A 27,285-nucleotide genomic window follows, 5' to 3' on the forward strand; every position below is an offset into this window, starting at 1 on the left:
AGGAGGCTTAATGAGGCAGACATAAAATTACACATTTAAATTTTCTTCTAAATATATTTTCCCTCAAAATATGCATTAGAAATGTTAAGTAATTTAATTGATTGAAATGTTTAAAGAAAAAGTTTTGGGTAGAGGAAGAAAAAGTACATGAAATATATTCCAAGTATAGATAGTAACAAACCATCACTTGGTGCTAAATAAAGGGTGGGAGAGATTAAAGGTTTTAACTAGATTCACTCATTCATTAATAATAAACATTTGATAGGTCCTACTGCTAAAATCCTTGATATGATATCTATAGTAAAGTGAAATCTTTGTACAACATTTGCTGACACTTTGGTTCATGTAACCTATATAAAAATACTTTCATGTTTATACCATTTTACATGAGAGGCTCTGAGAGATTTAAGGTCATCCAAGATTTGTGATGTTAAAAATTTGAAGATTTAAGAACTATTCTATGTCTCCTGGTTCCTAGCCAGTTTTATGCTACTGCATCATACTATGTTCCTATAATAGCTACAGTTACAAAAAGACTTCAACATATGTTTCACATACAACACTTTTTTACAATTAGAAAGACCACATGTATCCCAGCAACTAGAGAGGTTGAGGCAGGAAGATAGCAATTTAGTGGTCAGCCTCAGCTACTTAGTGTAGTCCTTTAGCAATTTAGGAGACTCTATCTCAAAATAAAAAAAAATTAAAAAGGGCTGGGTATTTTTCAGTGGTTTAGCATCACTGTAGTCAACCCTGCCATACACATACACAACAAAAACAAAAACAAAAATCACATGTTTTACAACATGCTCAACATCTCTCTACTCTCTGAAAAGTCATCATTGATGATTCATTTCTAACATTGAATCAATGGTCAAATCCCATGAAAGCAATGACCTAGTAACTCTCCTGGCTTACTCTGGATTTCCATTTTCATGCCCTGATTCCAGATTCTTAACATTTCTCAAGTGGTCAGTTCTTACAGCTGATGATGTCAGTATCCTGATATATGTCTATATATTAAGGCTGCTTCCTACAAATATCTGATACATTCATTCTAATGGCTTTTGTCTAGCCTTGTGACCAATATGATAGGCAAACCAAAAATGCTATAGGATCTATCATTCCTAGAAGCCCTCAATTATTAGCAGATGGGGGAGGGTTGTAGATAAATAATCTAGCTTCCTCTTCCCTTGGGTTTGATAACTCTGAGGGCATATTTACATATTTTTAGAGTTCTCCAGTGAATTAATTTTACATGGTCCATGAGAGTAAGTGACATTTTTTTTTTTTTTTGTATTAGGGTTGAACTCAGGGGCACTTTACCACTGGGATATATGCTCATACCTTTTTATTTTTTAAAATTTTGTGATAGGGTATTTCTAAATTGACTGAAACTGTAATCCTCCTGCCTCAGCCTCCCTAGTCTATGAGATTACAGGTATAAGCCACCACACTGAGCACTAACTGGTCTTTTAATACTACTATGGTTTTGGTAAAAGGTGTCCCTCAAAAGTTCACGTGTGAGAAAATGCAAGAATGTTTAAAGGCGAAATGTTTGGTTTACAAAGCTTTAACCTAATCAGTGCATTAATCCTTTGGTAAGGATTAACTGTACTTGGTAACTATAAGCAGGTAGGGTATGACTGTAAGTGCTGGGTCCCTAGGGGCATGTCCTTGTTGAACAGAATCTTCTTTCTCTCTGTGCTTTCTGGTGGTCATATTCTGAGCTGCTTTCCTCTGCCACACTCTTCCACCATGATGTTCTTCCTCATCTTGGGCCCAGAGCAGTGGAGCCGGCTGTCTGTGAACTGAGACCTCTGAAACCTTGAGTTCCAAATTAACTGTTCCTCTAAAATTGTTCTTGTCAGGTCTTTTGGTCACCGTGTCAAAAAAAAAAAGTTGATTAAGACAAATACATAGTATATTGCCTACTGTCCTGGCTCATCTAATTTCCACATTCCTCCAGTGATGCTTTCTTGGGGTTTGCTTGTGGAAGAGTCTAATCTAAGACAACCCTATAGTTAGATGTTGCTCCAAACACTCTATTCAACCTACATACACACTACTACCAAATGACTTCCCTGACACTCAAAGTTTATTTTGTCATCCACCTAATTAATGTACTTTATTTCTCCCAGTACCTTTTTAGTGCAAAGTTTTAATGCTTTAGTTTTGCACCCAAGACCATTTACCGGTTCCTTTTTTCCCAATTATTATTTTTATTATTTTGTTATTTTTACAGACTGCATTTTGATTCACTGTACACAAATGGGGTACAAATTTTCGTTTCTATGGTTGTGCACGATGTAGATTCATACCATTTGTGTAATCATACATGTACATAGGGCAATGATGTCTATTTCATTCCACCATCATTCATAACCCAGCCCCCACTTCCTCTCATTTCCCTCGACCTTATCTAAAGTTCCTCCATTCTACTCTCACCCCATCCCCATTATATATCATCCACTTATCAAGGAAGACATTCTGCCTTTGGTTTTTTGGGATTGGCTTATTTTACTTACCATGATATTTAACTGGTTTAACTGGTTCCTTTCTAATTCTGTACATATACAATAAGCAAATAGTCACAGGCAATTGTAAGGTAAATACAATGATTCCAGTCTTATGTTATTTCCCCGTCCAGTATCTCCTCCAAACCTTCTTTTCTTCTTAGTTAAGCTTTACTCCTGTATCAGACCTCAATACTTACATCTTCAAGAAGTTTTTCATGATTTTTATTCTGAATTATATGCCTCTTCTCTGAGTCCATTGTACTCTGCTCTTTACTCTCTCATAACCTATGTCATACCAGACATGAATTGCTGAACTGGCAATTTTCTCCCTTGAAATACAATAAGATTATTAGGTACAGAGATTTTGACATTATCTCTTGGCCATCAGTTGGTAAAGCACTCTCCTAAAAAGATTTGTCGGGATGAATGTATATATCTAGAGTAATTTTCTCTATGAAAAGTATGCCCTGAATCAATATGTTCATTGGCAAAGAAAAAATTCAAACACTGGAATGTAAGAATCTATTCTTGGGTACTTCCTAAATCTACTGCAAGTTTCTTCTCTAGCTTTTTCTGTATCTTCCCAGGTATTGCCTTGTGCTCTTCACTGTATTCACACACATCTGCTGCTCTTCCCTGCTCAAAGCCCTTTTCCCAAATTACTATGGTTGGCTTCAACCTACTCCTACTGTGTAAAATAAAGTGTCACTTCCACTTCTTTATCAAGAAAAATCCATCTCTTATAACCTCAGTGCCCCCTGTTCTGTGTATCAATCTCTGAGCCTCCCTGGTTGCAATAGCACTTTGTTCTCATATCTCTAACAACATTTGCCACATAGAGATATAGATAATTCTTCATGAACCTGTCTCTCTTCTCTGGTTCATTGTGGCATCTTCAGGCCAATTTGTGTCTCACCCATTTTTTGTAACCTCAGGGGAAAAAAATCTAAACCTCATGTATGGTAAGTATTCCATATAGCTTTGTCAAAATTATAAAGAGAATAGTATTTCAATTGAATTGCACATATTAAATACATATATATGTGTCTATTTGTAAGTTTATGTGTATATATGGTCTAACTAATTTTAATGTTAGACCCCTGTAAACAATTTGTACATACATGGCCTGATATTTGATGATTGGACAATACTGATGAATCACTTTTAAAGAAAATGATCAATATCCTGCTGAAAATAATATTTTTATGTGAGCAACAGAGAAAGTATCTGAAACAGCAGACATAAATCTCCCCTAATAGGAAAGTAATCCCAAAGGTAACAATGAAAGCCTGTAATGACAAAAATATATTGAGTCCTTTTTCGTGTAAGGGCACCAATAAAAACTATAATTCTTTTAAGATCAGAGGTCTAGTTACTGCTCAGAGTAAACAAGTCTATGGCTTCACATTGAAACAAAATGGGAAATTCAGAGCAGTGAATTTTATAGCCTGCTTAAACCAGGGATGCCACAAACAGCTCTTGCTGATGAGGAAATTATGGCAATTACAAAAATTGTCAAGGGAAAGTCATGACAATATATAAAAATTTCATGGCTTGACTTTAAGATCAGAAATTAATATTCATGATAAACATCAGAGTCAAGGACATAGAGCTTTGCACTCTAGAGTTAAAGGTCTTAAACTCTAATTTTAGAGTAGTTGTTAAGTACTGTTTAGACAAACAAAAATGTTATTTCCTCCAGGGGGGCTATTAGGGTAAAGAGAGAGCTGTCATATTCACCTAATTAATGAAAACAACATTCCCAGATCAAGAAAGTTCGATATTTTTGTATCTTTACTTTGTAAATCAAAGCTTTTGAACAGGCATCCATAGCAGCAATTTTCATTAGAAGGACAGTTGCTCCCAAATTGCAATTTAGGGATTAGAACATTTTTTTTTTTACAAGCTATCTACATGGGATTTCTCTACTATGTCAACAAGGTTAAAACACAGGCTATTATACTGCACACTATTGGTTTCCTTAATTAAGAACTTTTCAGAAGGTCTACTAATCTTCAGTGTTTATTCATTTGAAGATCACAGCAGTGGAATCTGGAAGGCACCCTGCTATGTCTTCACTACCTGTGATTCCATATGTAAATTGAATTTAGATGAAGAGGTAAAATATTTTACTAAAAAAACAAAAGATTAACTATAGTCACATTTTAGAAGGTGATGCAACCTTTTAACTCAGCCTTCTGCTATTTTAAAAGGAAGTTTATGCCTTTACATTTCTTTATTCTTCAGTCATCAACTCTTACCACTCTGCTATGTACTGGGCACTGTATTAGATGCTGAATGTCCACAATAAGAAGACTCTTTCTATAATGCTTTTGATTATATAAGGTGACTTGTTCCTGAAATTATATGGGCTTTAATCCTGTAATAAGGATCAGTACAATCTGAATTTAAGTTCTAATTCTTAATATAGATATAAATCACCTATATGCATACTAAATGATCAGATTCCTGATCCTTGCTTCTTCAGCAATTCTGATTCAATAGGTATGTGGTAGGATCTAGGAACCTTTTAGTTTGTTTCTGTTTTTTAAACTAGCACCTCAATGACTTCTAATATAGTTATACATTGGATTATAATTTGAGAAATTATGAACAGTGGTTTGCAAACTTTTTCTTTTCTTTCATGGTACTGGGGATTGAACCCAGGGTCACTTTGCCACTGAGTTACATCTCTAATCCTCTTTATTTTTTGAGACGGGGTCTTGCTAACTTGCTTAGGGCTTATGTTGCCAAGACTGGCTTTGAACTTGCAATCCTCCTACCTCAGCCTCTTGAGTCACTGAGATTACAGGTGTGCACCACTCTGCCAGAATCAATCTTTTTTTTTGGTCACATTTCCCTTAATAATCTTTGAAAACCCCTTTATTCACAAATTCTCTTATTATCTTTTAATATATGTAAGATCTATAGAAAATGAAATTAAAATTTAAAAATAAAATTAACCTCTACTAAGTTTAAAGAAACTTATTTATTAGTAGGAGGGAGAAAACATTGTAATTAAATAAAAAATAAATAGAATGAAAATTCACCCAATAGAATAAATATTTCATGATATGATTTAATGAAACAGACTTAATTTCTTTTTGGATAATGCACATCAAATATGAATGAAAACAAGTAAAATTTATCCATGCATTTGATCAAACACATCTTTAAAAAATGATAGCCCTATAAAACATTCCAATTATGTTCATATAATTCAAAACTGCTACTATATATTGCTTTGGTTCTTTTGAATAAAGAATATATAAACTTGGGTTAAGCTTCAAACTTAGAAATTACCGTAGGACAAGCAGGAGGGAAAATTTCGGAGTTTAAAGGCCTCGAGTTTTTCAAACTCTATTTCAGGCTATCCCTTTGTTTAGCACATAGATTCTTTGTATACCCTGTGTCATTGCATCATGCTACAATTGGGAAGGGAGAAAAGTGAGCCTTTCTCTAAATGGGAAAAAGTGCTATTGTGAGTTATCAGGAATTGAGAGAGGCATAAGCAAGGAAGTTGAGGTTTTGAAGATGAATTTCTTTCAAACTCCTCTGGTGGTACATCCTTTGGAAATTCTTTGGCAGTAGGAAAAGTACTCAGATTTCAACTGGAAGAGCATAGTCTGAGGATGAGCATATACACCAAGTGGCTAAGTCAGCCTGTTAACTCATCTGCAGGCACACTGACCTTTCCATTCCTAAATATCACAGCACAAAGGCTCTTTTCAAGAACATACTTCCAACTATAGGAATCTATTCTAGACTATCTTAATTCTAGTTTGGCTTAATTCACTGTGCTATACTCCCAGTGTGTAGGACATTGAATTGTATAGACATGTTTAATAGTCTACTTGAATGAATTAAACAGACAAAATATACAAATAATTTCTAGCCAATTGAATCACATTAATTTAGAACTAATTCCAAAGCTCCATAGAAATAGAAAAAATATTCTTGTTTATTATAAATTAATGTAAATTAATTACCACTTTACCATTTATTGGACTGATTTAGAGAGTAAAGACCAGAAAGATAACTTAATCCTCAAGTATTTAGGGTAAAGGGGGTAGACATTAAGTGTCAGGATACTGTGATCATTCTTCAATTAAAATAGCCATTGGAAATCAAATGATAACTGCATAAATGCTTTAATCATTTAGAGCAAAGAGAGGAAGATCTACCTGAATTATTTAAGAAACTAGTCAATTACAAAAATACAAATTTTTATGAGTTGCATTCATTAAGGAATCAGAACATCCAGCTTTATTTTCAATACTTCTAATCATTAGCTGTGAGATTTTAGTAAGCTACTAATTAACCTTTCCAGCCCTGTTTTGTTGTTGTTAGTCTATAAAATGAGGCCATTTCTAAAATCCATTCCATTTGAGTTGAGGCTAAATAAAAGCTACCCAGAAGAGTTTCTATTTTAACGAATAGCCAGGAATGGTTGAAACAACCTTTCAAAATGATGGCTAAGATCCATGTGTAGCTATTTTAAATTAACTAACATTAAAACATTCAGCTTTTCAGTTGCACTAGGACCATGTAGGGAACTTGGGAATGGAAACCACATGATGAGAAAAGAAGAATATAAAGTCTTGGAACCTGGATCATGCTATATCCTGAAACTGTCATAAAAATCCAGGAATGCCTATCTTGTAACTACTTAATAGGAGAAAATAAACTATCCTGCTTTGATCACTTTTCTGAAATATGAAATCTAACTAATCAAATGTGATGTGATATTGCTTTCAAATGATGCATTTTTGTTGTTGTTGTTGGTTTTAGAAAAATGCATTGAAATCACTGGACCAGATTTCAAACATTACTCATTCACTACATAACCTTGACTCTTTCTTTTTTGGGACTGTCATTTATGACCCTCAGGGAGAAAATGGATAGTTCCAAATCTATGAATGTGAGATATAATGAAATCAGTTAAATTCTTATTCAATGACCTCTTTTAAATTTTTATTTTATATCCTCAGATTTTGTATCTTGAAGCAGTTACTAAATGGAGACCTGCCTGAAAGCCTGAAATGTCACTGTAAAACCAGCATAAATCTAGGCCAGAACAAACTGATAAGAAACACCATAGTCATTCTTCAACGAAGATTTAAAGAAGGTGAACATAAGGAGGTTTTGTGTATACTAATCGTAGTAACTCAGATAACTGATTCCTGGTCAATGAGAAATGTTCTGGAAACCAGAACTAGAGATATTTGAAAGAGCAGGGATTTTCCACCTACTTTTTCTTCAGGAATGTTGGTGAGATAATTCTGTAATTGGTTGTGAATGTGACATGAATCTGAGTAGAGGAAATAGATCTTGAGGGCAGGAGCCTTGGGGTAGGTGTGGTGGTGTTGATTATATTAACATTCCTTAACCATATCAAAATTTTTAAAGAAGGCAGACTGTGAAGTTTAAGAAAATAGAAGGTTTTTAAGTGCATGCATTAATCATTCAAGAAATACTAGTGGAGGACTTACCAAGTATCAAACAAAACCAGGATATTGAGTCATTTCCATATATGTGGAGGGATACTTTTTAGCTATTACAAAATAGTTACTAATTTTCCCTCAATATTTGTCCCCTTCTTTTTCAGGGCAACAGATGCATTTGGTATTACACCTATAATTTCTTCACCAACTGTTGGCCTCATCCTGCAGCTGCTGTGGGTGTTGGCTGGTCAAGGCTCACACCTTTATCATTTTGTGAAAAATCACCTTAGCATGACAGGAGCCACCTGGTTAGAGATGCCTGCCAAGTACCAGCCCACATCCCTTGCTTCAAAGCAGGATAAATCCTGTGATGCAATTTATACTCCAGAACTCCCTGTGGAATCAGCCAGAGACTAGACTTTTAAAACATATATTTGCCTGGCTTCTGCCTCTGCAGATTTCTCCTAAGAACACTCCGTCAGTAGATAACTTGCACAAGAATTCCTATCTTTGGCTTTGCTTTTGGGGAAATCAATTTAAAATCCTAAGTAATTTTACATTCATATCAGGCACATGGGTAATTAATAATGAAAACCTCATATATAAGCCACTATTGCAGCTTGGTATAATTATATGAACAAGTTCTGGCATATCATACATAAGCATAAACAATGCAAGAAACCTCTGGGACTTGTTCTGAAATGTAAGAAGGAACGTATTTTTTTCCTTTCATTCTATATCTTACTGCTTATAACAGTATGACTGTCATAGAGTTTTATCTTGGAAATAACAATGAGGACCATAGACTAGAAGGAGCAGGATATGAAATACAGAAGAAACTTGAGGCCTAGACAATTAGATAGTCAACATATCAGCTCTGAAATGTTTACAGATTGATTTTTTTCCTGAGAAACAAACTTCTCTCTTAAGTCATCATTATTTATAAGATTGCTATATTCAATAATCTGTCCCCAAACTGTAACAACTGATTGAAAGATTTGTCTGTTTAGATCTGTTCAGATCTATGTGTAAACAGAAATGAAAAGATGAAAAGTTTCATCTCTGCTCTTAAGAAACGAATGGTCTATTGAAGAGACTAACAAGTAGAGAAACTATGTAGAATCCCACACCCCTTCACTTATTCATTCAAATGGTACACAGGAAAGTAATGATGAGGTAACTATTTAAATGTTTCCTAATGCAATGGAGTAAAGTATAGGCAATTTTATTTCTTAGGACCCTGAGGTCTGTGATGAAAATATTTCAGTTTGTATGGAAAAGCATTAAGATATTTTGCTATCAAGCAGCAGCATCCAATCAAGGTCAAAATATATGCAATCAAATATCATCAATGACAGATTTTTTCCTTCCAAAAATAATCTTTAATCTGTTTTTTCTTTACCATTACTACCATTAATATTCTAACCATAGTCCTCATTGCTTCATGACTATTATTGTAAAACTCCATGCTTGTTTTTTATGCTCTAGTTTCTCAAAACATTCACACAATTGCTGCAAGATACTTTAACAATCCTTCTAACCATCACGTACAAAACAAAAACAACAACAACAAAACATTTTGTCACGCTATCAGGAATAGATTGTGGCTTTGCTTTGTCAATAGTAACAACTGCTATTGTTGATTTAACTAGTTGTAGTTTGCAAGGCACTTTCTAGATAGGGGACAGAAAATTATGGCCCGTATCCCAAATCCACTCCATCACGTGTTTTGGCTAAATGAAGTTTTATTGGAACACAGTCATAGTCATTCATTTATGTATTGTATATGGATACTGTCCCATTATAACAGCAGAGTTGAACAGTTTCAACAGGGATTGTATGGCCTGGAAAATCTAACATTTTTACCACCTGGCGATTTTTAGAAAAAGTTTGAAAGCCCCTATTCTGAATCATTATTTAATTTCTCATGTACTCATGAAAACTTTGTAAAAAAGAAATCTGTCTTAATTATGCTTCGGCTAGCCATAAATTCTGTTCAACCACAGGTCCTACATAAGCCCTTCTGATAATCATCAGCCCCTTCATTGTTTTCTTTACATTCATTGAGCTTATGTTTTCATTTATTTACCTGACAATCACATACAAAACTAGTTTAAGAAAGAGGTTTGGATAATCTCACCTGCTTCATCTTCAACTCATTTACTCATCTCAAATTTTGATCATCAGTAAATATTCCTTTAACAGGTCTACTGATGTTTTCCCTCACTTATTGCATCAACACTAGCAGTTAACTTTTTGAATAGTTTTTACAAGTAAAGGAAAGTTAATAATCACAGTAAAAAAGTATAGTCACCAATAATATTGCTGCATTATAAGTGACCTGCGTGCCTGAAAGATATTATTTGCAAGTTAAAATTTTCCTCATCTGACTGAATTGTAGCTAGGTGGTGCAGTGATTGCTTAGCATGCATGAGGCCCTGGGTTTGATCTCCAATACTGCAAAAAAAAAAAAAATAAATAAATAAATAAATAAATAAATAAAGATATAGAATAAAATTTTCATAACTACCATTTGTCATACCATATACATTCAATATTTGTGAAATATGAAATATGTATGTTTTTAATCCATGATTGAAAAAGGCACAAAGTGATGCATTTTACCTAAAATGCAAAAAATATAAAATCTCAGAATTAATCTTTACACACTGAATTATGACACAACTGGATCATCTTTTTCAGTAGTCTATCTACTCCATAATAATTTGAGGTTTTCTGCAGAAAATTCATAATTCTGTATCTGCTATGAACGTGTCATTATTGATTTCAAGAATTCTCAAAGATTTCTCTATATAAGACTTAGGAATATTAGACTAAATTTTTCTTTATTCAGTGACCTAAGAAACTACCATATTTTATTTCAGCAGAATTAATTTCATCTTCTTAGTACAGAAATTAGGCTATTATGCTGAAGACATGAACTACTTGAATGGTTAAAAAAATCATTATCTCCTATAGGCAATTCAGATAGGATCTGGTTTTTACTCTATCAATTGGGTTTGCAGTTCTTGAAATGAAAACACTCAGAAAGATAGCAATTGGCTAATTATGGTCCTATTTAAAAATAGTTTGATCTTTTAGAGAATGCCTTCATGTCTCAGATGTGACAAAAAGGCAAAACTTATTTTCTGCTCTAGGTTTCTCTACCATTTTAGCACCATGTCCAACCATCATCAATAATGAGTCTGGAAAACCTATTGAAGCCTATTATGGCAAGAAAGATGTTCTCCTGAAAAAATAGAGAAAGAATGTCTGATTTATAGTACTATAATTTTAATATATCAACCATAAAAGACTCTAAACCCAGACTCAAAAATCTTACTTTAAAGACTTCCACTTGTATATGGCTTTTTTAAAGAACTAGCTTATATAGATTTAATTGCATTTTTTATAACCTATAAATTACAGCTGATGTTCTCAAGGGTATACCCTGATTTCAATTAGGAAAGATAGTTTAATAATTAGAGAACCAAGATTGTGAAATTACATTAGGTCCTTGAAACACATATGCATAAGATCATTAAAATTTCTGGGTAGGATATAAAACATTTATATGGACATTGATTGCCCTGAACAAATTATGAAGACCCCTTGAGGTGTATATACTTTAGATTTTTTAAAGTGATACTGACATTATATATTCTTTGATCTAACAATTACTTGATTTAAAAAAATCACAAAAACAAAAAATACTGAAATTATTTTCTATCATACAGATTAAAATAAATAGTTTACACTATGTTTATGGTTTACTAATTGTCAGTCTATTAGACCTAACATTTTATTATTTTCTTTTTCTACCTGCTGATAATTAAGGCATATTTGGGGAATAAAAAAAGGAAACTGTAAACTGTCTTTTGGAATACCAAAAAACATGATGCAGAATAAGCAGTTCATAACTACTGTTAGTTTTCATTAGATGTTGTAAGAAAAACAATTACATTATTTTCTCATGGAAAATGATAGAAATGAGAAAATTAGGTAATTTTGTCCATAGTTGTGTTTTCCACAGGATATTCTAAAGAACATTAATCCGAATTACTTATTATTTCATTCAATAAATATTGAGAGCCTCTTTTTGACAAACATCTCATATTTAATTTTGAGGGGTAAAAATGTGAGGGATATGTGTTTGGGATATAACACATTCTCTATGATACAGCAAAGGTAGGTAAGATGATCTATTAGGCAAAATCTAATACTAGCAAGGAAGAAGGTGTGTAAGAATTGTGGGTGCATGGTCCTCCAGCAACACCAGACTTAAACCAAGTTAGAGAGGAATTTCCCTTGGAAATATGTTAGGTTGTAGTTTCTTAATAGATTGGTTAAAAAAGTAACACATAAAAGCCTCACAGCAGAGCTTCTAAAGGAATTATATTACCTTATACTAAAATGGACAGATAAAGTTCAATTTTAAATATGATCTCTGAGTCTTTACCTTTCTATGGAAATAGAGAAGCTAGAACCAGGAGCCACAGAGAACCACTTGTAGAAAGGGGAATTAGGTTCCAGTTAAGAAACTGGTGAAGTGAGCCCAGCTGGACTTAAGAATTGTTATAGACCAGTAAATGCCCTGTAACTCCCTCCTCATTCCCCGTTGCAAATGGGACTACTTAGTTTAGTAATGCTATTACTGTATTACCATTGTATACTGGGGCTGTGAGACCAGCTAACCTGTCTTCTTAGTTAAGTTTTGAATCAACAGGAGTCACTCCTGATCAGTTGCAGTCAGGCAACTAATTCTGAAGAATTTTATTTGTACCCAGAACTAACTTAGACAATGAGATTGTGGACTACTTTTCTGACCTTGATGACATAAGACTTTGGGGGTCTTAAGAATGGGATGAATGCATTTTGCATGTGTAAGGGCATGGTTTATTAGGGACAAAGGCTGATTCTATTGGACTTTTATTTTGGTGACATTACCAGTGGGCCAAACTTCACAGAATACAAGTACTTATAAAGACTCTTCCCAAATTATCTTTAGATTTGACTCATGGTACATTAGTAAGTATAGGAGAGAGGCCCAAAGAGTTCACAGAGAGAGAAACTGGTTGAGCCAACCCTGCATCCCAGTAGATTCCAGCCACATATGGCCATGGGCAACATCAATAGAAAAACCAGCCAGCTGACTACAACCTACACTGCAAATCCTGTGCAAATAAAATAGTTTTGTATTAAATCACTAAAGTTTGAGATGTTTTCTATCTACAATTGATCACTGAAATAATTATCTTTGGAGCAATTTGGGAAAGGTAGAAAATAAACTAGATTTTCTTCAGGAAATAAACATGTACTACTAGGGTAGGCAATGAACAAATGAATTTCAAACAAAAGAACAAAAAGCGAAAATACATGCATTAATCTACAAAAAGCAGGCAGGACTGTGAGAATATGGAGTAATTCCATGACATTTCTCAAGTCCTGAGATTCCTAGAAAGTTCTTTTCTCTTTTGACTTGTGTAATATGCAGGAATTTTAGTTGTAGGGGGAGAACCTAGGAGGCATAGTGCTACTTCATCTTAGCAGATCCTACTGTATTCTAAATATATTCATAGCATCTATACCAATTTATTATATATTCATTTTCTCTTATGCAAACTACTTGAGTAAAAAAAGTCTTAGAAATCTTTGTGATACTAGCATTACCATAGTACTTATCAGAGAATGATCAGTAGATGTCTGTTAAATGGATGAATAAATACATGGATTTCACTAAGTATTTTTTTGATAGATACTTAATATGTACTTTCAATGAGAAACAAAAGTTACTTGATCTCTCAAGAGAAACTCAAGAATTGGGCAAGGAGCAAGATATTAGCTAGAACGCATTATAGATATAGTTTGAAAAAATGATTTTAGATATTGTTAACTTAAACCCCCAAATCTATCATATCTCTATATACTAAAAATGTTCATGCTGAAACCATAATTAAAACAATAATACCATTTACCAATACTCCAAAGAAATTAATTCTTAGGAATAAATTTTTAAAAATGTGTACAGGATTTTTATGCTGATAATTACAAATGCTAAGGAAAGAAATCAAAGAAAAAAACCTAGATAAATGAAGAGTTGTAATTGTTCATATATTCAGAGACCCAACATGATAAAGATATCAGTTCTGTTTGAATTGATCTATAACTTTCATGCAACTATTATTGAAATTCCAAAAAGGTAGGACTGAGAATGTAGCTTAGTGGTAGAGCACTTGCCTAGATGCGCTACAATGGATCCCCAGCGCCACAAAGAAACAAAAAGAAATTCCAGTGAGGTTTATATGACCATAGATAAGCTTATGATAAAATTTATAAGGAAAACAAGCAGCCCACAATAGTTAACTAGCTATAGTAGCTATAGCTAGGACTCACTTCACTTGATATTTAGGCCTACCATATAGCTACACAAATCAAGTACCATGGTATTGGCAGAGGGATTGATGTCTAAGTATAGAATAAAGAATGCAGAAATCAACCCACACAAACCTGCTCAGTTTGAAAAAGAAGTGCAAAAGCAATTCAACAGAAGTGTAGCCTTTTTCAACGATGTTGAAGCAACTTCCTATCCATGCAAAAAACTAATACTAGACTTAAATAAATTTCATACCTTATTCAAATATTAACTCAGAAAAGCTCACAGACTTAAATGTAAAGTGTAAAGCAAAAAGAAAATTGACATATCTTCTACTTTAATAATTAAGAAACGAAAATAAGAAAAATAATCATTATGGCCAATAGCTAGGCAAAGAATTCTCATACTTCATACCAAAAGTATGATTTGTAACTAGAAAAATTCATAATTTGAACCTTATTGAAATTAAGAATGTGTGCTCTGTGACAGACCATAATAAGAAGAAAACATAAATTATAGTCTGGCAGAAAATATTTGCAACCCACATATCCAAAAAAGGGAATTTTATCCAGACATACAAAGATATTTAAAACTATAACAAGGAAGATACAAAAATTCATTTACAAAATGAACAAATACATGGGCAGAAATTTTACTGAACAGGATTGAGATGGCCAGTAGCACAGGAAAATGCTAGCCATCATTAGTCATTAGAGAAATGCAAATTAAAATCACAATGAGATACCAGGATAAGTCTACTAGAATGGTTAAAATTAAATATAATGATTACACCAAATACTGCAAGTATTTGAGAAACTGTATTATTGTTGATAGGGATGTAAAATGATACAGTTACATTGGAAAATAGTTTTGCAGTGTTTTATAAAATTAAACATGCAACTACCTTACAACTCATACTCAGTATTGAATATTTATCCTAGAAAAATGTAAACTTATTTTCACCTCAAATTCTTGTGTGAATGTTCATAAAAGCTTTATTTTTAATAGTCCCAAACTGGAAACAAACCAGATGCCATTCAGTGAACTAATAATCACCATATCATGCCCTTACCAGGGAAAACTGCTCAGCAATAAAAAGAATAAACTCCACTTACATGTGACATCTTGTATGGATTTCAAGGGAATTATGCTGAATGAAAAATCCAATTCCAAAATGTATACATTGTAAGATTTTATTAATATTGTATTATTAAATTTGCTAAATTATAAATAGCAAGAATAGATTAGTAGTAGCCAGTGATTTAGTATTGGGTAGAGAGAGTTATAACTATAAGAGGACAACAGGAGAATTCCATAAAGTGATGGCATTGTCTTGTATCTTGAGAGTATTGAGTCAATACCTCATTGTGATATTGTACTACTGTTTTGCAAAATGTTACCCATTCAGCAAATCTTGGTAAAGGATATGTGAATCTCTCTATATTATTTCTTGCAACTGAATATGATTCTGCAATTATCTCAAGAACAAAAGTTTAATTAAAATGCTTTGTCAAATGATTTCACATGACTCAGAGCCTTGGCACATGCCTCTAATCCCAGTGATCTGGGAGGCTGAAGCAGGAGCATTGCAAGCTCAAGGCCAACCTCAGCAATTTAGCAAGACCCTCAGAATTTGGCAAGACCCTGTCTCAAAATGAAAAGGACTGGGAAAATAGCTTAGTTGTAGAGCACCCCTAGATGCCATCCCCAGTACCTCCCCAAAAAGCCCAACAACAACAACAACAAAACAAATAAAACAACATGCTACCATTTTTGGTGGCACTGCAGTACTTATGTGTGCACTACCTAACTTTGCATATAAAATTGATAATAGGATATGACACTAAAAAGATGAATTAAAAATTAGGAGGTCAAGAATAGGGAACTTTATTTCCTTTGTAAAGTAAACTTGTTTCTATAGATGACAATACAAGAAAACAAAAGAAAGTGTTACACAGCTCTCTTTCATTTCCTTTTTCGTGAAACACAATAAGGTGAAAATTCAAGAAGGAGAAAATATTTAAAAAGCCATGCACCATGGAATAAATAATTATAACATTATTCTTTCAAAATTAAGGGGCAGGAAAGTTCTTGTTCACTGTAATGATAGTTATCTGAGCTATTTCCATTATTATCAATATTTATTTGTGTACATTTAGGTATAAATGTAAATTATACATAAAAGTCTTGTTAAACCATTTAATTGATAAGTTAATGCACAGAACACCAACAATAGAATCTCCGAATAGAAGCTAATATGTTCAACTTCTGAAATTCTTGCAAGTGGATTATTTAAAAAATAATAATAATGGTGACCATTTGTGGCCTAGTAGCTAACAATGTGCCAAAATGTCAAAAGGCAGCCCTTGGACTTCCCTCACATCAACACCAAGGCATGCCATTTCAACTGCTATTTACAAAGATTTTGACTATCTCTTTCCAAATTACAAAAGGAAGACATAGAAACTTTGTTAGCTTCAAATTCATGGGCATACTTGAATCTTGGTAGCAAGTTTCTGTTTTTTTCAGTTTATCACCTTCTCATGGATACCATTTGACACATATTAAACTTCCAGGCTTTTGTCTTTTAATTTCACCTTCCAATGAAATGTAGAAACATGGAAATATGACAAATGTCATCATTTTGGAAACTTCAGTCCTTCATTTATTCTTATAACTATACATAATTCTGGGGCATTTTAATGCAGTTTCTCAGAGCAATGGATCTGACCATATATTTAAACACATAAAAGAAATGCAATTCAGTCTTTTTGAAATTCAGATTACTAATGTTTCACATTATTTTCCCATCAACAATAAATAATGAAATGAAGAGTTAGATTCTGGAAATTCAACTGAATTCTAATTTCAGTCAAATGAGGATACACATTTGCCTACCTTGAAGAATTACCTCCGCACATGCAAAAACAATCATAAATAACAGCTTTAAAAAATAATCAGCAAATAAGAAATTAAAATCAAGTGACTTGGTATAGTGAGAACAGCTGGTCCAATCAGTATACTTTAACTGTAATAACATGGCACTATTTGTCAATGCCCCCACAGAACCTCTACTTCTATTAAGAATTGTGGTTGAACATGAAATAATTGGTAGGTCCTAAAAGAAACAACGGTTGACCAAGGAATAATACATTTGTTATTTTAAAAATTCAGTGGATATTTTTCTCAAATACAACTCTTTATATCCATTACATTTTCTAACATTAACTCTAATATATGTTATCAGTGTTAAAAAATTTATTTCTAAATTTTATATGACTTTGACCTATTTAAATGTCCTTAGACACCTGAGGCCATAACTCAGCATGAAGCTTATTGTTACAGGAAACTGTAAGAGAGAAGTATGATCCCTATGAAGTAGAAATGAGAGGTGCCAATCAGAATTTCAGAAGGAGATGTTGAGTTTGTTTTTGAAAGAGAAATAGTAGGTGTTTCAGAAGTCTTAGAATCACAAAGTCAGCCTCTCCAAGTCAAGAATCAACTGCTTTAGGTCTTTATTTATTTGAATAAGCTGAAGTATAGAAACCCAAATAAATGGATTTAAACATACCCTCCATATGCCTATATCTAGCTTTGTAATGTTCTAATAGTATAATGACATTCATGATCATTCATGCAGGGTATGATTCACAATCCATGAAGGGCTAAATGCTTAAACTGAGATTTTAACTGCTAATGTGTTACATGGATACTGTTTCAATGCATTATCATTAAACAAACTGCATATGTCTTTTCCACAAGCTGACAAAGATGTGAAGATGTGTGATGAGTTTTCTTGGGGATAATGGCACAGACTTTGTTATTAACTTTGGTATTGGCCCTGAGAGACTCAGGAAATTCTTTGTTATTGATTTAGCAATTTTAGTTAACAAAACAATCTAGAACACAATCTTTGTATTTCCTAACATGGTAATGCTGTCTTCCTCTTCCTGTGCACATACACACATTACCTAAATCATCTTTGCAGATATGTGTGAACCAGAGGTATCTCTGCTCTGTCTGTCTGTGAAGGGCAATAACAAAATGTTACAACCCATTTAGCAATAAACTATGCATCCTTTCTGCAAGTCTTTGCTTACATTTTATTTGCAACATTTTACCTCCTCTATAAATTTTATTTCATAGTCTTTAGTAATTTCTGGCAACATAAGTAGATACCCAGATGGCATCTCTTTTCTCCATAAGCTAGAGATAATGTCTCAATATAAATTCCAATCCCATCTTTTTATGATTTAGCTTCTAAATTTTAGAAAGCAGCAACACAAGCAAATATTGAGACCATACCTTTAGCTGAAAGAGCTAGCAGCAAATTTTAAGTATAAGGATGTAGCATGTGATTTCATTGATTCAATAGTAATGGAATTAAAACAATACCTGATGACACAGGCGTAAAGACCACTGTCCTGCAGCAATGTTGGTCGGAACCAAATGGAGTCTTCTTCCTTGCTCATTCGACTTCCATCAAAAGCTATTGGCTCTTCAAAGTCTCCAGGACCAGAGCTTTTGTACCACATCAAACTGAGTCCAGCACTTTGGGCAAGGGAGTAATTTGCTCTGATATAACCATAAAAGAGTGCACATTTGATTCGAACAGGCTCTCCCACCAAAACTTGGTATTTCTTGATGTCGACAGACCAATCAGTGCATCCATCAGCTATAGTAAAGGGAGAGAAAAAAAAAAAAAAAACATTAAAAAAAATTAAGCAATTGGTTTGTTCATTCATTTATTTAACAAATATTTTGTGATCATCTACATTTAGGCAGATTTATTCAAGACACAGAAAATGTAACAGTGAAAAAAAACTCAGAAGGGCCCTGAAAAGTAGTTTACCCTGCTAGTAAACAATGTATTTACTTAGTCTGCTCCCGCTGATACTTATTTTTAGTTTATAATAGTATGTTCATTATTATTAATTGTCCCTCAGTTCTTAATATACTTTTTTGCCTGCTCTGTGAAAATAGATCTGGACCTTCAAAATATTTCCTTTGCTAGTTGGTATTGAAGCTTTGTCAGTAGAGGGTGCTGGAGAGACATTACAGGAGGAAAGGGTTTTGCTTCCTCGTCCCAGCATGCTTGCTTGACAGGTTCTTGCAGTGTGCATGGCTTCTCCAGCAGCTGGCTCCTTCAGGCAACAGCTTAACAATTTTTTTTTTAGCAGAGTCTCAGGTAAGACTCCTTCTCATGAAGGGCTTTACCAAGAACATAATAGGGAGTGTCTGTGTCAACTTCCAGAGGGCAGGTTTCTAACAAGTTCTGATAGCACAGAAACTCAGTGACTTCTGCCATTCAGTTAATCATGATTATACCTTCCCAATAAGATCTGAATCTCTGCTCTAGGGATAGAAGTATGGGAACTTTTCTTTGGGTGGTCTATCTCATCCCCAGGGAAAATGGCAGCTATTCCTTTACACCTTCAGGTTATTTTTGCCATGACCTGAATGTGTCCCCAATTCATAATTTGAAAAACTAACAACCAGTGTGATGGTATTTGAAGATGAGACCACTGAGAGGTAATTAGAGTAAGAGGGGGTCAGGAGGCTGTGGCTCTTCTAATAGGATTAGAGCCCTTATAAGAAAAGACCTGAGAAAGTGCTCTTTCTCTTTCTCCCCTCCTGATCACAAGAGAGAAAGAATGTAGTCGCCTGCAAGCCAGGAAAAGACATTATCAGAAACCAACTGTTTGGCTCCTTAATCTAGAGCTTTCCAGCCATTAGAACTGAGAGTAATAAATTTCTATTTTCTAAGCAATTCAGTCTATGGTATTTTGATATGGTAACATAAACAAAAGAATACATATTTCTTCCATACTAGCCATTCCTTTCATTACTTCAATCCATTGTTGCATTTAATAAAATCTTTCTCTTTCAAATTACTGTGCAGTTTTTTTCTTGATGATTTGACTCAGACTGATAAAATCTGGAATAAAGATCTTATAGCTAACAAGATAGCAAGAAATAAAAGTGAGTTGTTACTAAGAAAATAAATTAGACATTACTCAAAGTATATGAATGATGAACAAAAGGCAAAGGCCAAGAAAACAGGACCTCAAACAGCAGTAACAAGCAGGGTTAAACTCCACAAACTAAAAAGAAATCAACCTAAAGTTTCTGAGAAAAGAATGAACAACTTACAGTTCAAGAGAAGGAAAAATGATCCAAATGAAAAGAAATATGTACATTAGAGCAAAGAAGACATGCAAGACATGAAATTATTACTTCAAAAATAATTTCTAATAGCTACTAAGCACTTATGTATTCACCAGTGAATTACACATTTTGATTTACCTTACACATAGACATCCACTATGGCTTTGGAACTTGCTAATCTCTTTGAAACCTTTTTTGATACCAGGGATTGAACCCACAGGTACACTTAACCATTGAGCCACATTCCTTCCCTTTTTAACATTTTAATTTTGAAACAGGGTCAAGTCACTGGGTTTACAGGTGTGTGTCACCATGCCTGGCTTGTCTCAAACCTTTAAACCATTTAGCTGCATGGCTTCCTTTCCTCTATTTCCCTCTAAATATCACTTTGCCAAAGAGAATTTTTCTGATTACCCTGTATGAAATATTGCCTTCCCATTCTGGTCATTTGATTTGGAATCTGTATTAATATTTTTTCATAGGACTTAGTTTTATCTAACATTATATTGTATTACATTATATATTCATTTGTCCATTTGGTTTTGGTCTCCTCAAGAGAATATAAGATCCTTGAGGACAGGTACTTTTTTCTTGTCACTCACTTCTTTCAAACTCCCAGTGCTTAGAAGTGACTGATAACCAGCAGAGCAAACATTCACTAAATGCATGAGTGAATGAATAAACAAATTAATGATCAAACTATACAATTAAACTCCATGCCCTCTAATGGGTGCTGGGATTCTAACCCAGCTATGCCAGAACCTAGAATTCATTCTCTCTACAACTATGTATTGTTTGTTAATAAAGGTGTCAATTTCATACTATTCTTTGATTTAGTCTATTTTAATTACCTGATTAGAGTCTAAGATTCTTAATAAAGGATCTTACTGAGGCACTGTACAGAGTTAATATGCAAGTTAAATCATCAGTGTCAGTCATTGCCATCATTCCAGTAAATGACAGCTTCAGAGCTGGCATCATGCACTAAATAGGATAAAAGCACTGCACAAACATATGTCAAGGTTATATAGATGTGTAGAATATTTGTCAATGCAGTTTTGTACATTTTCCCCATTACATGAAATGAATCCTAGTTAGGATTTTATTTTAAGAGTTATAATTTTGGTGACAAGCATGGAATTACCTTGTGTTATCATAATGTGAACTATGGCATGATTCCAGAATCAAGTTATTGTAACTGAGGATAGCACTGCCAGTGAAAAGACTGAAACACCTTCAAGGTAGAAGTTTAAAGAGTAAGATGAAATTATTCAGTCTCAGAAGATTTGTAAGAAAAAGCAAAATGCTTGAAGGTTAAAGCAAAAAGATTTAGTCTAGAAAGTTCTAAGTGGATAGTAACAAATTAGATCAAGAGAACAGAGGGAGAATTGTATTGGGAATATATACATACAGATATTAATACATAGTTTCAGAAGAGGGTGAGTTAAATGTTGAAAAAAATATATTCCTGAAGAGCAGAGTTATTCTATACTTCCATATTAGTCAGGTGGGATATTTTTAAGCAGGTGAGTCACATAACAAGGAAAAACCAGAGGGGAAATGAATAAATAATAGCACTTTGGACAACAGAGACACTTTGTATTCATTTTAATATGGAAATAGATAGAGGATCTTGAGTTAGGAGTTTTTGCCAAAACTCACTTAATAGCATGTTGCTCAAAAATGAACTGTCAAATTATTAAGATGTTTTAAATATTCTTGGTAAAAAAGATGGCAAATACAAAAAAGAATAATTTGAGATATTGTCAAATCATTTGTGTGAATGTATTTAAATAAATGATGGACTTATGTCCCTTTTCAATATTTACAATAAAATATTGTATTAAATGAAAGAAGTGATAACATATTTACTTTCTTCTTTGTTAACATTTTGTCTCAGTTGTGCACATGCTCTCTTATTCTGGGTGCATGAACCATAATTTTTTTCTTAAATCTGTTCAAAATAAAGTAGAGACATAATGATAGTTTACTCCAAAATATTTCAGCATCTCCTTTTGAATAAAGGCCTTCTGCTTATATAACCACAAGGTATTCTTTTCAACTTTGTGAAACAAAACATATCAAATCTTAAAAATATACATGATAACTTTAAACTCTTCTTTAAATTATTTTTAGTTGTAGATGAACACAATACTTTTTATTTTATTTACTTATTTTTATGTGGTGTTGAGGATTGAACCTAGTGCTTTACACATGCTAGGTAAGTGCTCTACACTGAGGCACAACCTCAGTTCCCTAAAACTAAACTGTTGATGAACAGAATTACTACTGATACATTCAGTTTTTCCTTATTTCAACACACAAGCTCTGTCGAGAATGATCATTTCAAAAGCATATTTCTAGACACTGTTCATTCCATTATGTAAGTTACCAATTTTGTTACTTTTAAAAATTATCATCAAGTAATTGTATATACCACTAATATTTAATCCTTTTGCCCCTTTCAGAATCAAATACCACTCTATAAAGCCTCTTTCAGAAAGGTTCTCTGATGGGAGGATTCCATGGAAATACTCTAGTTTAATATGATTCTGCAGTACAAATTCCTTAGAGTCAATAGGAAGCAAAAAAAAAAATTACATTAGGGAGAAGGAATAAAAACCACCATCTTCATTTCTTTTTGTTACTATCCATAGACTTCTAAGAACTTATATGAAGACAGTGAAAGAATTGAGATTTGAAACTAATTCCTTTTTGAGAGTTTATACTGAAGTATAATTTCATGAACAAAAGCTACATACACTGAATAATGTCAATATATTCAAGTGAGATTAGAGAAAGTATTTTTAATTAAGTCACTATTACTACATATGTAAGAGCTCAAAATATTTCCATGGTAACAAGCTTGAAGGCTGAATTCTTCAAAAAAATCTAATCATAGAATTGCACAGATTGCATCCTAATATGAAAATGTAAGAATTTATTCACAAAAGGGTAAATTATATTACTTTTAAAGTATCTAATTGGGGAGGTATGTTAGAATAATTATAAAACAATCAAGACATCTATGATAGTGTAGGAGATGCTCCATCTTGGTTCATTTTACTAAGTTGATATATCCCATCTTCAACTCATTTGAATATTGAATGCTAACAGCTCGCAGTCATCTCTTCTTGAAAATTACTTTGGTTATTATTTTTAAAATAATTTATTGTATATTATAATTATATATAATATTGTTATTTGTGGTTACATATTTGTACATGCACAAAATATAACAATATAATTGTGTCAAACACAAAAATATAATTTGATATCTCCCCAGGCACTTCCCTCTAGGCTCCCCATAGTCCCTTCCTCTATGAAAATTATTTTTGATTGACAAAAGCCACCCTTCTGGGAAATTGACAATCCCTTGGCCCACTGGTAATAACTGACTGATGTGGGTATGTAAGACTCACTCCTTCCTTTACCTCAAGTAGGATAATGATGCAGGGCTCTTTAAATTCCAGAACTCCTTATGGATTATGACAAGCCTAGAGTTTACATGATAGCTCCTCAATAGCTATTCCCTCTTTCCTTCTCCAATTTCTTCCCTTCCTTATAAATTTTCCATTAGAACACTCCCTCCATCACTCATGTGCTTCCTAAACCCTGTTTTGGACCCAGTTTTGGAACAGTGACATGCACAGGGCTGGTTACTGTTCCATGAAGGTGTCATGTTTGGAATGTAGACATACAAAGAACAGGAGGTGAACACAAAAGTCAAGGTGAAGAAATAAGAAGTGTTGCAACTACTTTTGCAAAGGAGCAAGTGTTGTAGTAATAGTTTATAGCAAGAAATAGCCAGAGATAATGGGAAAGAGGTGGACAAACAGCATGTTGCATGACATGTAAAAAATGTTTGGATGAATCAAGACAGCAATGGGGGGATACTGAAGAGTTTCAGTCAGGGAGGGGTGGAGGCAATCTAATTGTAGATATGCTATGTTGGGAGGAATTTTAGGTAGAGATATAAATTTGAATACATCAGCCAGGAATGTGATATTATCAAAGTTTGAAGTCAGGCAGTGATAGTAGAGAAGGAACAAATGTGGTGATTTTGAGAAAGATTTAGGAGGCAAAATTAGTAAGAGTAGGAGATTAAAAATATTCAAGCACCATGGGGAGAGGAATAATGTTAATTTGCTTTGCAACTAATGTATTTTTTCATGGACTAAATGTCTTTCCCAGTGAACTAGAAAATCAGTGATACCATGTGTGTCAAGTGGTGATGTTTTTGAAATATTTTTATAATATCTTCATTTAAAAGTTATTTTTAAAATGGACATGTACATTAGAAAATGGCTCAAATAGTCAGACCTAAATGCACATGCACATGTATATGCATATATATATATATATATATATATATATATATTTGCTATTTTAAATTGCACTGATTGAAATGAATATATGGTATACTGGCACTATTTGATGTTATCTGTGGTGTCTGTGGAAATATAGAATTTAAGGCATGATTGTAACTAGGGAGTGTATACCATGTATATAAACTGTGCCCCAAATTATCAGCACCAATGATAGCAAAAGCTAATTTGTATATTCTACTTGGGTTCACAAAACACTTTGTCCCCAACTTTACTTTCTGGATCTAATCTGGGTATAATATTTCCCAGATTCTTGCCTTTAAACTATTCAATGGAACAGTTTTGGAAGAGTGCTTTCAAAAATTTTGGAGTGATCTGGGCAAGTGATAAGAATTGATATTACTCAGGAGACTCTGTCACTTATCAGGAAACTAGACTCTAGAAATCCTTTGTCTGATAAAGCATGGAAGTTATCATCTATCAGCCTCTCAAAGTAGGTCATCTCCAGGTGAATTCAGGTCTCAGCTGTTATAGAGTTTCTTCTCAGATACCTATAGATAGTCATCTTGAATATCAGACTTCAGTGAAGACTTGGGAAAGTTGAATTAACCTCTCTGCATCTCACTTTGTCATTCACTCATTTACTCTGCAACCTCTGTGGGTCAGTGAATGGTCTAGGTACTGATGGTATGGTGGGAAACAGAATAGAGTTCCAGTTCTTAAGAGAATATATTCAATAAGCATAGTGACATAATGTATCAAGAGGTAAAAGTAAGGCAGAATAAAAGGTGTAAAAGCTTAGGGTTCTCACAATCAAGTGACAAAGAAAATTTCAGAAGCTAATATTTGAGTAGAGAGTAAACCTGCAAAATATGTGGGAGAGCAGGATTCAAAGCAGATACTCTGAGATGAGAATTCACTGAGTAGGCTCAAGGGAGAGCAGGAAAGCTTGAATAGCTGGAGGAAATGAGTGGGAGAGAGTGGCCTGATCTTCCAGGGCCTTTTTAATACCGGGAAAAAAACAGAATCATCTTTATTTCCCAAGGCTGAGGTAAAAACTAAAGAGAATGACTCAATATGGAGCACCTCTTGTTGAAGGAGCTCCCTTGTGTACTTTTTTGTCCCTTCCTGGGGCAGTGTCACTTTTCAGATGCTGTGTTTCCACACATTCACAAGGCCACATGTAATCAGCATATATCATAAATATTTTATAGTAGTTTTTTGGTGCTACTGTAAGAAAGTGCTACAAACTTGGTGGTTTAAAAAAATACATTTATTCACTCATAGTTCTGGAGTTTGGAAGTCTGAACTCAAGGTACCAACAGGGTTGATTCCTCATGGGAACTTTGAAGAAAAATCTGTTCCAGGTCTTCCTAGATTCTGGCAGCAACTAACAATGCATGCTGTTTTCTGGCTAGTGGACACATCACTCAATTCTCCATCTTTGCATGATATTCTCCCTGTGTGTCTCTAGGTCTGTGGTCCTCTCCTCTTCTTATTAGGACACGAGTCATTTTATACTTAGGTACCACATTATTCCAGTATGACCTCATCATAGCATAGCTAATTACAGTTTCAAACTTAGCTAGTAAATAGGTTCTGGTAAAAGTATTTAACACAGTGCATATGTGAATCCAGGTTGGTTAGTATATATGCTTTTCTGGATAGTCAAATAACCTGGAAAAGGTTATTATATTTCATATAATAGAGAATAAAGCACCTATTTTAACAATAATTTAACCAAGAGTCATTCTGGGATCTACGTGTGATTCAGATTCATTACAATAAAGGTTACTTTTTTTCTTTTTGCGAACATGAATGTAAACTTGGGACATGTATATAACAATACAATAGGATAGCAAATAAGTCCTGGACAAACCAGATCAAAGTTCAAATCTTAGTCATGTCAAGGTCAAACAAACCATGTAAGTTCTCACTGCCTTCATTTCTGCAAGTTGAACAATCTGCCTAATGGGATTACACTGCAACCGATGAAGGAAACTAGACTATTCCTTGGGTGTGTGTTTTTGCTTAGTTCATGCCCCTGATCCCAGAGTAAGTCAGGAATGGCAGATAGCAAGTGGTCAGAGCTCCAGAAAAAAGAATCAGAACACCAGCTTCTCAGACAATTGGTCAGTAAAACAGTATGATAGTGAACTTGGACTGTACAGTCTGTGATTCAATTGTACTATCTGGACCCCACAGATAGAACAAGAGTTCTTTAATCACTGTGGGCCAAGTTCCACAATAATGATAAAATCCAGAACTGACCCTGAAGGCTTGTTTAAGCTCGCCACTTTTCCTTATTAAAACATCTGGCTTTGCCTTGTAAAGCCCCATATCTGCTTTTGGCCTGGGTAACAATTTTCATAAAGGTTGCTCTTCCATGTAATACATCTGTATTTTAGCAAATCTTCAATGCTTTACATTCATTTTCTCTGAGTCATTCTTTG

General features: G+C 33.8%; 1 protein-coding gene across 2 annotated transcripts in view; it reads right to left on the reverse strand.

The window, feature by feature from the left end:
• The window catches only part of IL1RAPL1 (interleukin 1 receptor accessory protein like 1), a 1,318,779-nt gene that overhangs the window by 602,976 nt on the left and 688,518 nt on the right, over positions 1-27,285 (reverse strand). For both annotated transcript variants that reach the window (XM_079122889.1, XM_079122888.1), the window contains exon 3: positions 18,732-19,011. In XM_079122889.1, the coding sequence (XP_078979015.1) occupies positions 18,732-19,011 (280 nt within the window). The remainder of the gene's footprint in view (positions 1-18,731; positions 19,012-27,285) is intronic.

This window comes from Sciurus vulgaris (genome assembly GCF_902686455.1).
Source record: "Sciurus vulgaris genome assembly, chromosome: X".
Lineage (NCBI taxonomy): Eukaryota > Metazoa > Chordata > Mammalia > Rodentia > Sciuridae > Sciurus > Sciurus vulgaris.